This window comes from Coregonus clupeaformis, chromosome 29, assembly GCF_020615455.1.
Source record: "Coregonus clupeaformis isolate EN_2021a chromosome 29, ASM2061545v1, whole genome shotgun sequence".
In the NCBI taxonomy this organism is placed as follows: Eukaryota; Metazoa; Chordata; class Actinopteri; order Salmoniformes; family Salmonidae; genus Coregonus; species Coregonus clupeaformis.
In genome coordinates, this window is record NC_059220.1 from 54,724,295 (window position 1) to 54,739,022 (window position 14,728).

The window sequence follows — 14,728 nt, forward strand, 5'->3', positions numbered from 1 at the left end:
GATGTAATAAATATGACCAAAAAAAGTATTGTTTTATTTATTAATTAAGAACAATACATTTGTGTTAACTGATTGCTTTCCATTTTGATATCAACAGCATGTAGTGTAAAGAAGGCATTTGGACTACAGTTGGAGGTATAGCTGAACATACAAGTTGAAAAAGAAACAGCATGTATTATATCTGATTATCAGAAGTATTGTAAATGATAGCACACCACCCACCCATCTTAACTGTTCAGGCTTTATTTACTCTGACCTTTGGTTTGTTGCTTGGTGATTGTCGTCTTCAGTGTATCTGTGAACTAAAAAAGTAGGTGCTGTGCACATAACATTCATGAAGGTGTAAACTGTTTCTTTATATAACGGTTTATACCTCTGCTGGAACGTTTCTAGGAAAGTTCCCCCAGAGTGTGGAACTATGTAATGAGGTCCCTTGGGGACTTCCTGCCACAGCTACAGTTGATGCATTGAGCTTTGCTGGTTATACATCCAGGATGTTTATGAAGAAAAAGGTAACAGGATTTTCTTCTTAGAAAAAGGGTACATTTATCATGGCTGTAAACTTTTAAGCAAAAACCACTGAATTGCCTAAAAATAACTGTACCAAACATTCATTCACAGCTTCCATATCCCAATGGCTTTCACAGTGTAGTCCCTCTGATCAACATAACACAAACCCCTCAATGCTTTACAAACACTTTAACATCATAGTCCTGTTCCACTGTAGTCTTTGAGTCCTTCTGTCCTGTTGTCCCGAGTACCTTGCCCCTCCACTTGAAGGGCCACAGGGTGGGGGCCAGTTTACTGTGACAGCTCAGTTGGGGGTCATGCAGCAGGTTCCACATGAGCCAGATCTGTGGCACTGTCAGGCTGTGTACCACCATCAGCTCCCTGTAGAAACAAGGGTCAAACACCTGGAGGTGGGGAGCAGCAGAGGGGCGCACAATGCCAAATGTACGAAAACCCTCATGGTGTGACGGTTTCACTCCAATTCTCTGTAAGCACATACCTAAGAACACATCGTCAATGGGGAATAGTTCTACCTGCTGACACGCTCCACTCAGCCGCCTGGCGGTGTGACCAGACATCACAAAGCCTCCCCCTCCTGCATATGACGGATACATAGTCTGGCCGTACACAAACTCAGGCACAAAGTACTTGCTGCTGCGCCGGCGGATGGGGTGGGCATGGTGGATGATGTCACCCACAAAGAGGTCCTTATCAGGCTTCTGACCCTTCAGCATCTCCAGAATGTTCTCTATATTTACATAGACATCAGCGTCACCTTTGAAGATGAACTGGACATTGGAGCAGCTGTCATTCACCCACTGGAGGAAGTGGGTCTCTTTAAGTGTCAAGTTGAAAAATGAGTCATCAAAGTCCCAGAGGAGAATGTCCCCAAAGGTGTGGCTCTCGTAGGCAAGGAGCCGGTCCCATAAAGGCAGGGTGGACTTGTTCCTGGGTACACCAAGGAGGAATACAGTCTTTACTGTCTGCCCATCCTGGAACACACCCTCTCTTCCCCAGGTGCGCCGCACTACCTGCCTCCTTTCAAAGTCTGCCACTACTGACTTGATAGCAATGAGCATGTAGAGCTCGCCTGAGCACTTCCCTGGCTGGTCCATCAGCAGTTTGAAGTCCCGGTTGTCCTTATCCCTCAGGTAACCCTCAAAGTCAAAAGGAGGTTGTGTGGGTAAAACCAGAACAGCCTTTGTCCCCTCATCTTTCTTTGACTTGGATTTAGATTTGGTCTTGGCCTGAGGTTTGGATTTAGACTGAAGTTTGGACTTGGGATGTGTCTGAGACTTAGAATGGGACTGAGGCGCAGACTGGCACTTTGTCTTGTCTGGGGGCGTAGAAGGGACCCGTTTAGTTACATGGCTCTCTGGTGGGGCCCCTAAAAGAGCGCGGGAGCTTGTACAGCCCTGCTCTAAGTGCCAGGTGTCCCAAGTGGAAGTGAAGCCTTGGTGGGCATACAACATCAGACAGAGTAGCCCCAGCATGAGCAGTGTGCACAGAACATCTCCTTTTATATGAATTCTCCTCATTGTGTCCCACTGAACCTATTTCCCTCTGATGTCTACAAAGGCTGATTTTATTTACCACTCTTTTCCCATATATCTTTATTTTTCTCCCTCAGGATCTCAGAGATCAGAAAGCGCCACACAGCATCCTGTGAGGATTTCACAATACTGATCATCCATGCGGAGGTTTTATGGATTATTTCCAACCGGATTGTTTCCATTCACTGAGTCAACATAATGACAGGGAACAGTTAGGACCCTGAGGTCCTGCCTGATTATTCTCCGTAACCCAACACTCTGCAGTCTTGATGTTTCTCCTCCAGTATCTGAGGGGTTTTCCCTTTATTCCATGACACACATTCCATCCCATCTCATCAGCAGGCTGTGCTCCTAGATATGAAGATAAATCACATGAGAATTAAACATGCAAGGAAAGGAACAAAAATATATTTTACAAAAGTACATTTCATATTTAACTTTTTATATTTATATTTACAGTTACTTACTTTGTATAATTTGTTTCCTGTTTTTCTTTTAAGTTATTATAAAAAAAATATCTCAGGCTTTATACCGTGATATCTGCAGTTGCAATCGTTCAAACGCATTTCCCCAAGTTCCCAGAACTATTTGCAAGAACGTTCTTCATCAATCTACGGTTTCCCAATTGCGATTGAATTTAGGCTTACGAGTGTTTTAATGATGCATCTTTTGTACAACAGCCAAAGCTGTAACATGCGTTTCCCAAAACACCATGCAGAGAGAACATTCACTAACTGTGTATTTGAGGCATATGTCGATACTGATATGCTCGAAAGAAAGGCAGCTCTGCTCTCGGTTCAGCATTCTGCCTTTCAAATCATACCTTAACATTAGAATTATTCCACAATACTGACGGCAGATCAGCTCCTAGAGAGATATCACCTATGGCTACAAATATTGAGGCGGCTTATTGTAATGCTTACCCTATTATAATGCACTAAATCAAGATTTGCCACATCATTGCGCACATGTTCCACATCATGAAATATATTGAGGCAAAAATTACACAGTAGCATACAAATAGCTAAATAAAACTACATTGAATAAACATGAAATTGACTTTAATATAATTGAAATACTGTATATTGGTATATGTAGCCTATAGCCTACTGTATTCTAATACAGTCACTTCTGTTTTCATTTAATCATATTTTTATACTTCGCTTCTTAGTAACAATTGCAAAGAAATTGGCAACTTTGTATTTGTAGTCAAAGTCGTTCTGAAGTTATCGGTGGTCACAGAAAGACAGATAAACATCTGGATTTTGTTTAACGGAGGTCTTCTGTGTATAAAGGGAGGCGGAAGGGCAAAAAAAGCATCTAACAGATGACACACTTACGCTTATAACACACCGACTGTGTTTGCGTTTTGGTACACCAGAAGTACATTCATTTCCAATGGAACGCTGCGTTTGTCTTGCAGCATTGCGTTGCAGAGGCAGTTGCAGTGCGTTCTGTGTGGTGCATATGTTGGATTTATCGAATGTATGCGTCAAACTGTATGCGTAAAGGGGTTCACAGAAATGGTAGCAGAAAGTGAATGTTGAACTTTTGTTGCACACATATCTAGATGATGCTGCATCTATTTTGTGCAATGATGAAGTCGGTGTGTTCAAAGCCTTACTCTTGGAACACATTGACTGTTTTGTTGTGTTTTGGTACACCACAAGTACATTAATTTCCAATTGAACGCTGCGTTTGCCTTGCAGCATTGCGTTGCAGAGGCAGTTGCAGTGCGTTCTGTGTTGTGCATACATTGGTTGTTCTGTATGGTGCATACATTGGATTTATCAAACGTATGCGTCAAACTGTATGTGTAAAGGGGTTGAAATCCAATGTATGCACCACACAGAACGCACTACCTCTGCAACGCAATGCTGCAAGGCAAACGCAGTGTTCCATTGGAAATGAATGTACTTCTGGTGTACCAAAACGCAATGACGCAGTCGTTAAATAACGAGCGTTTTCAAGAGCAACTTTACTGAGGGATGGTTTTGGGAAACAGATTTGACCATGCTCCTACGAAAGTTCTGACGATTAATTTAGCCTTAAAATGCGTTTGGGAAACCGGCCCCAGACCATCTCCCAGTTGTCTAGCATTCAAATGACACCTCAGAAGAAGCAATGGAAAAACGTGATTCCCTAAAAACATGCCACTTTCGATACAGCTACCACCGGAAGTGGCTTTTTCTTAGCAGGTTGGGAGAATTTATGAAGATGGTTAGGAGAAAAACGTAGCAGGTTAGGATAATTAGATTAAGGTTAGGAAAGGGGGTAAATGTATGGTTAGATAAAACGCTCTCCTAACCTGCTACAAAAAGTCACTTCCGTAGCTGTACTCCATCGAAGTGGCGTGTTTTTAGGGAGTCACTGTAAAAAAAACATACCAAAATGTTCCAAAACATTTTGAAGAATGACTTCATTGACACCATTTAGGACCTAGCCCCAAATTTGGTAAATTCGCTATAGGAGGGGGGCGTGTCGGATCTGATGTTAAGCTGTACATAAGATTCCTAAATAGAAAAGCATGTCCTGTGTCCAGTAGAACATAGTGTTCCTAACGTAATGTTCATATTCATCTCCTTCATAAATATAACTATTGGTTAACCATGCAGTTTATAACTTGCAAAAATGCATCTTTAACAAAACAAAACATATTTTTCGTCAGCAAAACTGACATGCGTGCGTTTACCCTCAAAGGAATAACTGTTTCATATATATATCCTACCATGACGCATTACATTTACATGTAATTGCCAGACTGTTGCATATTTGCATTTCACAGGGAGCCCTATATTGAATAACAGCGTTTGTATAGTAATCAGTATACAGTATGTGTACAAAGTATCCTGCGCATCAGTCATCATACTTACCACGACAGATTAAAATCACCAAAGCAATTATATAGCGCCACTGCCAAACCCGGCAACATCTGGTTTCTGTATGAAATCTGCAGTCTCAGACTGTAGGCAAGCTGGGGTCCAACCTGGGTCCAACAAAAATGAAGATTAAAATTGAGAGAAAAACACATTAAATTAATACAGACCTACTTGGTTTGGAGGCTCAGTAAGGAAGAGTTAACTTTAGGAGAAATGTGCAAAACTGTCAAGACACCGTTTTAACGGTGTTCTTTTCACTGGCCATGTGACAAGTGTGGGAGTCGCTGGTCCAGCAGTGCTCCAGATGCCAGCGCAGCAACCGGAGACACACTCCAAGAATTTGGAGGAAGGTGAAGGGAGCATAATGATGAGGACCTAGCAGACTTATTTGTCTGACAATGTACTTTTATCGTGGTGATTGATGTCCTTGCAATATGGCACCATATGTTCTTCTAGCCCCTAGCTGTCTTAAATGGCTGTAATTTAGGAGCTGGACTCACTTAGCATGGTAAGACAGACATGGAATACATTTATTTAACCAACAAGACTTGAATACAAATACTACAAAGAAAAACTCATAACACAGAAATATTAAGTTATAAGACACAGTAATTTAATTGAGTTTATTTCTGCACACACACATAATAAAGTTCCCTGTCTATTTACAATCTACAAAAAGTAAACATGTATCTCACTCTGCTGGTCCCATTTAACATTCATGGAGTATAGTTCTTTGGCTACAAAACAACATCTACAAGTTGACAGTTACTCCCACCCACTGACTCCTCTAAAACATCACTGCTGCCCAATGGCACCTGGGGCTGCAGGTGTGGCCTGTTCCTTCTTCTGGCCTTGCCACTAGAGAACTAGTCTTTCTTCACTCTTGTAAACGCCTCCTCCCCTTGCTCCCCCAAGGCTGCCCTCTCAGGGATTCCAATCCCTTCAGGATTTCAGGCAACCACAGTGGGGTGCCCTCAGGAAGAGGCTGTGCCTGCTCTCATGATCTTGAACAGGGCATTGACATTGTTGTTTTTGATAGCATCTCGGCAGGCTGTGATAACCTGATTCTTTGGCTTTCCCACTGAGAGAGACAGAGGAAGAGAGGTTAGCAGAGAACTGAAACCTTAAAAAAAACACATTAAATTATCTTCAAATGCTATGCTTCATTGATCTCCCTGTCAACCCCTACTCACCTCTCAGTCTCCCTGCCCTCTGAATGGCCTGGTTGACAGACTTAAGGCAGGCGAGGAGAGCATTGTGATTGTTGGATCGGATCTTATACTCATTGATCAGGTCTCTGTTCAGGTCATAGAGCTCAATGTAGCGCTTCTTCATGTTCCTTCTGTCAGGTACAAAGAAAGATGAAGGGATGAAAAGAAACAGGTCATTATCACCTTTAATCCTACAGAACAATCATGGAGGTGGTGGTTGGTGTGATGTCACTCACATGTCACCCATGAGCCGTGCGTCCTCTGCCTGCACCAGCATGTTGCGGATGTGATTAGAATGATCTGCTATGGCCGCCGTCAGCTTTTGGTGGACAGAGTGATAGTCATCTACCTGTTAAAACAATAGATTACAAAAATATTTTAGGCCTACCACACAAAATAATGAGAGAAATGGTTGGTAATGAGATAAATACTATTGGTGTGGAGGCTGAGGTGGGGAGTTTACCTCAGTTAGGGTCGTTCGCAGCTCCCCAAAGTATGTGGGGAAGTCTGCCTCTGCCTGTAGGTCCTCTATGGCCAGGAAGGAGGCCAGTGATTGGACTAGATCCCCTGCCAGGTCTATGTCGTCTGTGTTTAGTGTGATCTGATTGGAAAGAAAAGGCAAGGTGAAGGGTCCATTTTGAAATACTAGAGATATCCTGTGCACAGCGATATGTGTTAGGACATGTAGACATACCTCTCCACTGGTGCTTAGCATGCTGATGGTGAGTAGTCCCCTGGCACGCAGAGAGGTGAACGTCACATCTGGGGTATCAATGCCCTCCAGTAGAAGGAAGTTCTGGTTCAGCCACATGACCACCTAAAGACAGAGAATACAGCCATCCGATAGTAACAGTAAAATTACTATGGAACAGAATGCCAGACGTGCACTCTGGAAGTGTCTCCACAGGAGCATGTGACAGGATATGAAAGTGTGTGTGTGTGTAAGAGTAAGTGAGAGAGAGCGATAGTTTGTGCTTACTCTCTGTGGCCTGTCATTGATGGTGAAGGTAACTTTCCCAGTAGGTTGGGGGGCCTCAGGATCAACATTAAGATCATACATGGAGAAGCGAGGCAGCTGACGTGTGATCTCAAAGACGTGGAACTGACTGCTGCAGGGAAGGGAACAGAAGAAGCACGTTCAAATGACAAAATAATGTTTTCTTTGTTTTATTGGACAGAGCTAAAGTTCCACTGAAACTACAAAGTTTGGATAATAAAGTGAATTTCATTGGCAAATTAATACATTAACACATCTATGCAGAGGACTCCGCTATGTCTCTTTCATAATTGACATATGTGTACCTGCTCTTGCCGCCAACAAAAGCTTTGATGTGTAGATCCACAGGGATATCTTTGGGAGGAATAATGGGAACATGGATAGAACCAGACAGATTCTGGGCATTGGGGTGTACCACATGACTTTCACCCTCAAAAATTCCCTCAGCGAAAATCAGCACGGCTCGAATGATGGTCTCTGTAGAGGGAATGCCAAGAGGTCAGCACCCAGCCCACTCACTTACCACAGTAAGCCACATCAAATCAAATTCAAATCAAATGTTATTGGTCGCATATACATATTTAGAAGATGTTATTGCAGGTGTAGCGAAATGCTTGTGTTCCTAGCTCCAACAGTGCAGTAATACATACATGAGGCTGCGCATTCTGGAATTACAGGATGGTGAGAGTCATTGGGTTCAATGTGGGACAGGCTGAGGTTTGGTCAGCTTGGTGAGTTTCTGTGTGGTTTTAGGGCTGTGTAAGTGAGCTGCTTACTGGGTTTTGATGACAGTGTGAGTCTAGGGCGTGAGTGTGTTAGTGGTCCGTAAGGAGGGTATCTGTGTGGGGTGATGGTCTTTACCATTGGGCGTGGAGATGCTGAGCTCTATGTGTGACCTCTGGGACTCCGTGGCAGCTCTGACAGAGAGGGCAGTCTGGAGCTGGGTATTGGCTGGTATCACCCCCATCTGGGTGTCCCTTTCTGAAGCTCCTGGGACAGCCTGCTACAGAGACACAGTTACACAGAGGTATTTTCCACTATGACACAAACACCATGAGTGTGTAGGTCTGTACATAGTTAGAGGTGGGAGTGAGAGGATCGTAGTGTTCTCCTCACAGCACAGTAACTGATAAGTCTGAGAAAGTTTGTCTTTGAATGTTGGTCTGGGATGTGGGTGTATGTTTGTACAGTTGAAGTCGGAAGTTTACATACACTTAGGTTGGAGTCATTAAAACTCGTTTTTCAACCACTCCACAAAATTCTTGTTAACAAACTATAGTTTTGGCAAGTCGGTTAGGACATCTACTTTGTGCATGACACAAGTAATTTTCCAACAATTGTTTACAGACAGATTATTTCACTTATAATTCACTGTATCACAATTCCAGTGGGTCAGAAGTTTACATACAATAAGTTGACTGTGCCTTTAAACAGCTTATAAAATTCCAGAAAATGATGTCATGGCTTTAGAAGCTTCTGATAGGCTAATTGACATCATTTGAGTCAATTGGAGGTGTACCTGTGGATGTATTTCAAGGCCTACCTTCAAACTCAGTGCCTCTTTGCTTGACATCATGGAAAATCAAAAGAAATCAGCCAAGACCTCAGAAAAAAAATTATAGACCGCCACAAGTCTGGTTCATCCTTGGGAGCAATTTCCAAACGCCTGAAGGTACCACGTTCATCTGTACAAACAATAGTACGCAAGTATAAACACCATGGGACCACGCAGCCGTCATACCGCTCAGGAAGGAGACACATTCTGTCTCCTAGAGATGAATGTATTTTGGTGCGAAAAGTGCAAATCAATCCCAGAACAACAGCAAAGGACCTTGTGCTGGAGGAAACAGGTACAAACGTATCTATATCCACAGTAAAACGAGTCATATATCGACATAACCTGAAAGGCCGCTCAGTAAGGAAGAAGCCACTGCTCCAAAACCGCCATAAAAAAGCCACACTACGGTTTGCAACTGCACATGGGGACAAAGATCGTACTTTTTGGAGAAATATCCTCTGGTCTGATGAAACAAAAATAGAACTGTTTGGCCATAATTACCATCGTTATGTTTTGAGGAAAAAGGGGGACTTGCAAGCCGAAGAACACCATCCCAACCGTGAAGCGCGGGGGTGGCAGCATCATGCTGTGGGGGTGCTTTGCTGCAGGAGGGACTGGTGCGCTTCATAAAATAGATGGCATCATGAGGAAGGAAAATGATGTGGATATATTGAAGCAACATCTCAAGACATCAGTCAGGAAGTTAAAGCTTGGTCGCAAATTGGTCTTCCAAATGAACAATGACCCCAAGCATACTTCCAAAGTTGTGGCAAAATGGCTTAAGGACAACAAAGTCAAGGTATTGGAGTGGCCATCACAAAGCCCATATCTCAAACCTATAGAAAATGTGTGGGCAGAACTGAAAAAGCGTGTGCGAGCAAGGAGGCCTACAAACCTGACTCAGTTACACCAGCTCTGTCAGGAGGAATGGCCCAAAATTCACCCAACTTATTGTGGGAAGCTTGTGGAAGGCTACCCGAAACGTTTGACCCAAGTTAAACAATTTAAAGGTAATGCTACCAAATACTAATTGAGTGTATGTAAACTTCTGACCCACTGGGAATGTGAAGAAAGAAAAAAAGCTGAAATAAATCACTCTCTCTGCTATTATCCTGACATTTCACATTCTTAAAATAAAGTGGTGATCCTAACTGACCTAAGACAGGGAAATTGTACTATGATTAAATGTCAGGAATTGTGAAAAACTGAGTTTAAATGTATTTGGCTAAGGTGTATGTAAACTTCCGACTTCAACTGTACGTGTGGACTTTAGCATTCAATTCTTATAATAGTAACTTCAGAGAGTTTCAGCGCATCCATGAATGTAAAAGTGTTTGGTTGTAGCTTTATCCTCAGTTGTTTCTGTGAAAGTGTTTGTCAGTGTGTGTTCTTAGAAACCTTGGCATTCTCCTCATAGTTGTTTCTGTGAAAGTGTTTGTCAGTGTGTGTTCTTAGAAACCTTGGCATTCTCCTCATAGTTGTTTCTGTGAAAGTGTTTGTCAGTGTGTGTTCTTAGAAACCTTGGCATTCTCCTCATAGTTGTTTCTGTGAAAGTGTTTGTCAGTGTGTGTTCTTAGAAACCTAGGCATTCTCCTCATAGTTGTTTCTGTGAAAGTGTTTGTTAGTGTGTGTTAGAAACCTTGGCATTCTCCTCATAGTTGTTTCTGTGAAAGTGTTTGTCAGTGTGTGTTCTTAGAAACCTTGGCATTCTCCTCATAGTTGTTTCTGTGAAAGTGTTTGTCAGTGTGTGTTCTTAGAAACCTTGGCATTCTCCTCATAGTTGCGTAGTTCCAGTAGCAGGTTCTGCCTGCGCTGACTCAGCTCTCGGATCAGATCCTGCTCCAAACTGGAGTCCATCAGGTTCCCCTTCATCTCCTTACTGGCAGGCAGGTAGCCACGCACTGACAACCAGCACACAACACATTGGATATCAATGGCAGCACCAAGTTGAAAGGTGGTGCAAATTCCAAGACTCATGGAGTCACTTACTGAAAACACACACACAAATTAACAATATTCAATAGCTATAGTGTTCCTCATGTCTTTACCTTCTCCCTCCACAGAGGTACAGATGAGCTGGATCTGTCCATCCATGCGATAGTCCCCCTCCACCACTCCAGCCACAGAGGACGAGAAGTTGTCTTTGAAGATGACTTCACCTGTTCGATCGCTCCGTGCATCAATCTGTAAATTATGGTGAAGTCAAGGGGACTTACAACATTCCTTACACTTGGAGGAAAGGCTGGTGCCATGTGCCAACCAGTTCCAGACAATGTGACAAAGTGAAGAATTAGAGAACTTTGGAAGATTCTCGATTGGTTCTGTACTCATTTTAACAAATAGGTGCTAAATTGATTATCGACTGACGCATCAAGGTGGTTTACCTTTCCATTGGACCAGCCTGTGATGAGTTCTACAACACCGTCAGCGTTAAGGTCAAATGCATGGATGCTCATTGCATGGTTCTTAGACTGCAGGGAGAAGGAGGAACCTTTATTGGCACATCTTTAAACATAATGCTGGTGCAAATTTAATACGTTTTGTGTAAAGTGACAGGGATGCATTTAGACAGAAAACTATCTAATATTCCGCCAATTTAAAACCTGCAGTACCTTGATTCTCCAGTAGCGGGCAGTGCGGTCATATACACCCACAGTGCCGTTGGCCAGAGCATAACCAAACCTGCTGCCATGCATATGACAGAGGGAGGTAACCGTCTGAATGACACAAAGAGAGAGCAATCAGCACACATCCTTTCTTTGCTGACACACAATGTATTATAAACATAAAAATCATAAAACATAATTACATTTACATTTTAGTCATTTAGCAGACGCTCTTATCCAGAGCGACTTACAGTTAGTGAGTGCATACATAATTTTTTTATACCCACGTAGGAAACGAACCCACAACCCTGGCGTTGCAAACGCCATGCTCTACCAACTGAGCTACATCCCTGCCGGCCATTCCCTCCCCTACCCTGGATGACGCTGGGCCAATTGTGCGCCGCCCCATGGGTCTCCCGGTCGCGGCCGGCTACGACATAGCCTGGATTCGAACCATGCAGTGCCTTAGACCACTGCGCCACTCGGGAGGTAATAATCAAACAGCATTCGAAAAAACATGGCTTTACGTAAAATGAGCAATACCTCATTTTCAGCAATCTCAGACACAAGTTCGTCTTCTTTGAATACCCTAATGTCAAAGTCCTCTGATCCGACAAGAAGCTGTAAAGACCAGACAAAAAAAACACAGTACATTACCCATTTTAGGATCTAGTATAGGCCTATTTATGTAATAACGCAACATTTGAAGTTGAGTTGTAGATTGCAAAGTATTTGTAACACCTCATTTTTTCCATCACCAGTAAAATCACAGAGCACCAATGATCGCACATTATCCCCCGTGACCTGAAAATGAACCCATAGAAACAGACATCAACAGTTATCACTTCTTCTATTGCGGTAAAATGATTTTTATTTCAATCTCATTTTTGCACAACAATTCACATGATCAAGAGAGTACGAGGAACACGAGACAATACCGTCCAGAACTGGTCGTTCCCCTCATAGTCAAATCCTTGTAAAGCGCAGTTTCCTCCGATGATGGCGAGGGGGGACTCAATGTTCCCCAATTTCCCTAAAACAATGGCATTGGCCCCATCTGTCACCTATAGAGAATATGATGTGAAAAAGGACATGACATCTTTATTTGCAACTTTGTATTCAGTTAATGATTCAGCAGGCAGATGGCTTATGTAATACTGCTGCTACAACAGAATCATGAGACTATTGATATGTTATAACATTGTGTCCTGTCCTTTGCACTGTCCTTAGCTCACCTCTCTGTAGAAGATGTCAGCATTGTCGTGTACGTCATAAGCCAGCAGGTTTGTCTGGGTGCCCACGAGGAGCGTGTCTCCAGTGGTGTTGGGTCCTAATGTGCCAGCTGTCAGGCAGCTCACAGCCTGGTTGATATTGAGCAGAGAGATGTCCGAATCCTGGGCACTCTGACTCAGACGATGGGCTGCCTGCCGCTGGCCACGCGTGTGAGGGTTATGGATGAACACCTGATGGAAGAGAGAAGATCGAATAACTTTCACTGCAGTGCTATACTTCAATGCTTCATGCATACATGTAAATGGAAACTATCAAAGGGAACTGAGTGAGGCCATACCTTCCCTGCTTGTGTGGCTGCAGTGAGGCATGGGTGGATCCCATCAAACTTGCCCATTGTAACCATGCGAGGGTTGATTTTATGGTTCAGTTTGAGGGTGAATATAGGCACCAACATGGTGGCACAATCCTACAACAAAAATAACCAATCATGCTACATATGGTGTGTCTGTTCTGCTGGTTGCTTGTTTTGAGATTAGTATAAAATCGAATCATCACTGCTGGAGAAGCATGCATGTTGTATCTCTCTTTCAATCTAGCAGATACTTGCAAACTACCCTAATGTTATAAACAGATTACTCGTCGCCCGCTGGGTGTCCCGTTCCCTAGCAACACTTTGCAGCTTGTCAAAGCTTTTCATCTAGCTAATCCCTGTAGTTTGCTCTCTAGTTAGCTATGTTCATTGGCTCCTCATTATCTTCAAAAACAGCCAACATTAGATAAACAGACAACTACAAAGATAGCATAGCTATGACTAATTAAAATAATGTTAGTACTAGAGTGCAACATTTCAGTAATTATCTTTCCAAATCATGAAGACATCCACGACTGGCACGAGACAGACTGATTGTATCTCATTAGCTAACTAGCTAGCATGCTATCCACCATTTCCAGCTGCAACAAGACACGAGATTTTTCAACAACATACAAAGCATTGCATTTTACGCATATGAATGGCACATTTGATAAAGTGAGATTATATCTTACCGAAGTCCTCGATGTTTAGCTGTCTTTAACTGTCAATCTTTCTGGGTTAGCTAGCTAGCTACAAGCATGCTATGCTAACGTCCGAATACAAGGCAACAAGATGCTTTCCCTCTTGCAAATGACGTAACTTGTCACTCAAAGCTTCTGAAGTTACTGAGGGGGCTCGATTAATCTCGCCCGGGCGCCCGTGTAGGCGTGTTTTGCATCGCCTGAAAGTTGGTTGCAACCGGGCTGGCTCCCGGGCATGAGCCAGGTGCCCCGCAGGGACACTGAGGGGATTAGATTAATCTCGCCCGGGGCGCCGTGTAAGCGTGTTCTGCACCCGGTGAAAGTTGATTGCGTTCGTTTTGGAACCGGGCTGCCTCCGGTTCCAAAACGAGGAAACTCTGAAATTTCCGACATGCTAACTGGTTGTAATTATACACGTGCCGCGTTTAACGAATCAGCTAATCGAAAATGTCCGCGTTTCCTAGTTCCGACTAGGATGTGAACGCAGCAAAAGCCCACAGCGAAGTCAGCTCAAAACAAAGTGATTTAGGAGCACGTGGAGTACTGAGTAGGATTCTGTTTCACATGCAAAAGTACCTTCCAAATTAAAACAAGTTAGAAAATTCAAACATTTATTTTATGGAAAATCGATATTGTAGGCTATGTTTCTGGACGATACTGCCTTGTTGACAAAATGACAGAGCAAGGAGACGATTACTGTTCGATTTGAGATGGGCGCTCCTCCCTCCCTGCTTTCGCCCGATGACGTGATGGGCTTTTGCCCGGTTAAACCTGGGCCAGCGTAAAATAACTCCTTCACTTTATTGCGAGCACATCACTACACCGTAGGATGTGCTTAGAAGTCATCGTTGAATAAACAGGCTTCATTAAATAAAATATTTGGGGGTTTTCAACAATAAATAAAAACAAAGGTTTACTCACGGGGAAAACATTTATTATATTCGATTCTATTCTATTATGTTTCTGTATCGAATATGATTCGTATTATGGTAAAGTAAATGCTTAACTTTAACAAAAGTTCAAATATTTTCATTTTATATGATGAAATATGAAATATTTTTTATGATAGACTATCCTTGTTGTAGGCCTATGACAGTTCTGGCAGCAATCACTGTTTTCATAACGGTC

The 14,728-nt window shown here is 42.9% G+C and overlaps 2 protein-coding genes across 3 annotated transcripts; both read right to left on the reverse strand.

Annotated features, from left to right (window-relative positions):
- Positions 1–88: 88 nt before the first annotated feature.
- Positions 89–5,043, reverse strand: LOC121577274 (UDP-GlcNAc:betaGal beta-1,3-N-acetylglucosaminyltransferase 9-like). The gene is made up of 2 exons (XM_041891039.1): positions 4,937–5,043; positions 89–2,414 (listed from the first exon to the last, which is right to left on the reverse strand). The coding sequence occupies exon 2, from the start codon at positions 2,046–2,048 to the stop codon at positions 681–683; it is 1,368 nt and encodes a 455-aa protein (XP_041746973.1). The 5' UTR covers positions 2,049–2,414; positions 4,937–5,043; the 3' UTR covers positions 89–680.
- A 490-nt stretch (positions 5,044–5,533) lies between these two features.
- On the reverse strand, positions 5,534–13,928 carry LOC121576658 (Bardet-Biedl syndrome 2 protein homolog). 2 transcript variants are annotated; one of them, XM_041889987.2, is made up of 18 exons: positions 13,592–13,928; positions 12,885–13,013; positions 12,550–12,777; positions 12,253–12,378; positions 12,056–12,118; positions 11,858–11,935; positions 11,321–11,425; positions 11,093–11,179; positions 10,757–10,892; positions 10,470–10,609; positions 8,012–8,153; positions 7,456–7,627; positions 7,133–7,262; positions 6,848–6,970; positions 6,617–6,754; positions 6,390–6,502; positions 6,136–6,284; positions 5,534–6,023 (listed from the first exon to the last, which is right to left on the reverse strand). In XM_041889987.2, the coding sequence occupies exons 2-18, from the start codon at positions 12,999–13,001 to the stop codon at positions 5,917–5,919; spliced, it is 2,154 nt and encodes a 717-aa protein (XP_041745921.1). In that variant the 5' UTR covers positions 13,002–13,013; positions 13,592–13,928; the 3' UTR covers positions 5,534–5,916. The 2 variants fall into 2 exon arrangements, with proteins under 2 accessions (XP_041745921.1, XP_041745922.1); XM_041889988.2 differs by lacking the exon at positions 12,056–12,118.
- Positions 13,929–14,728: the final 800 nt, after the last annotated feature.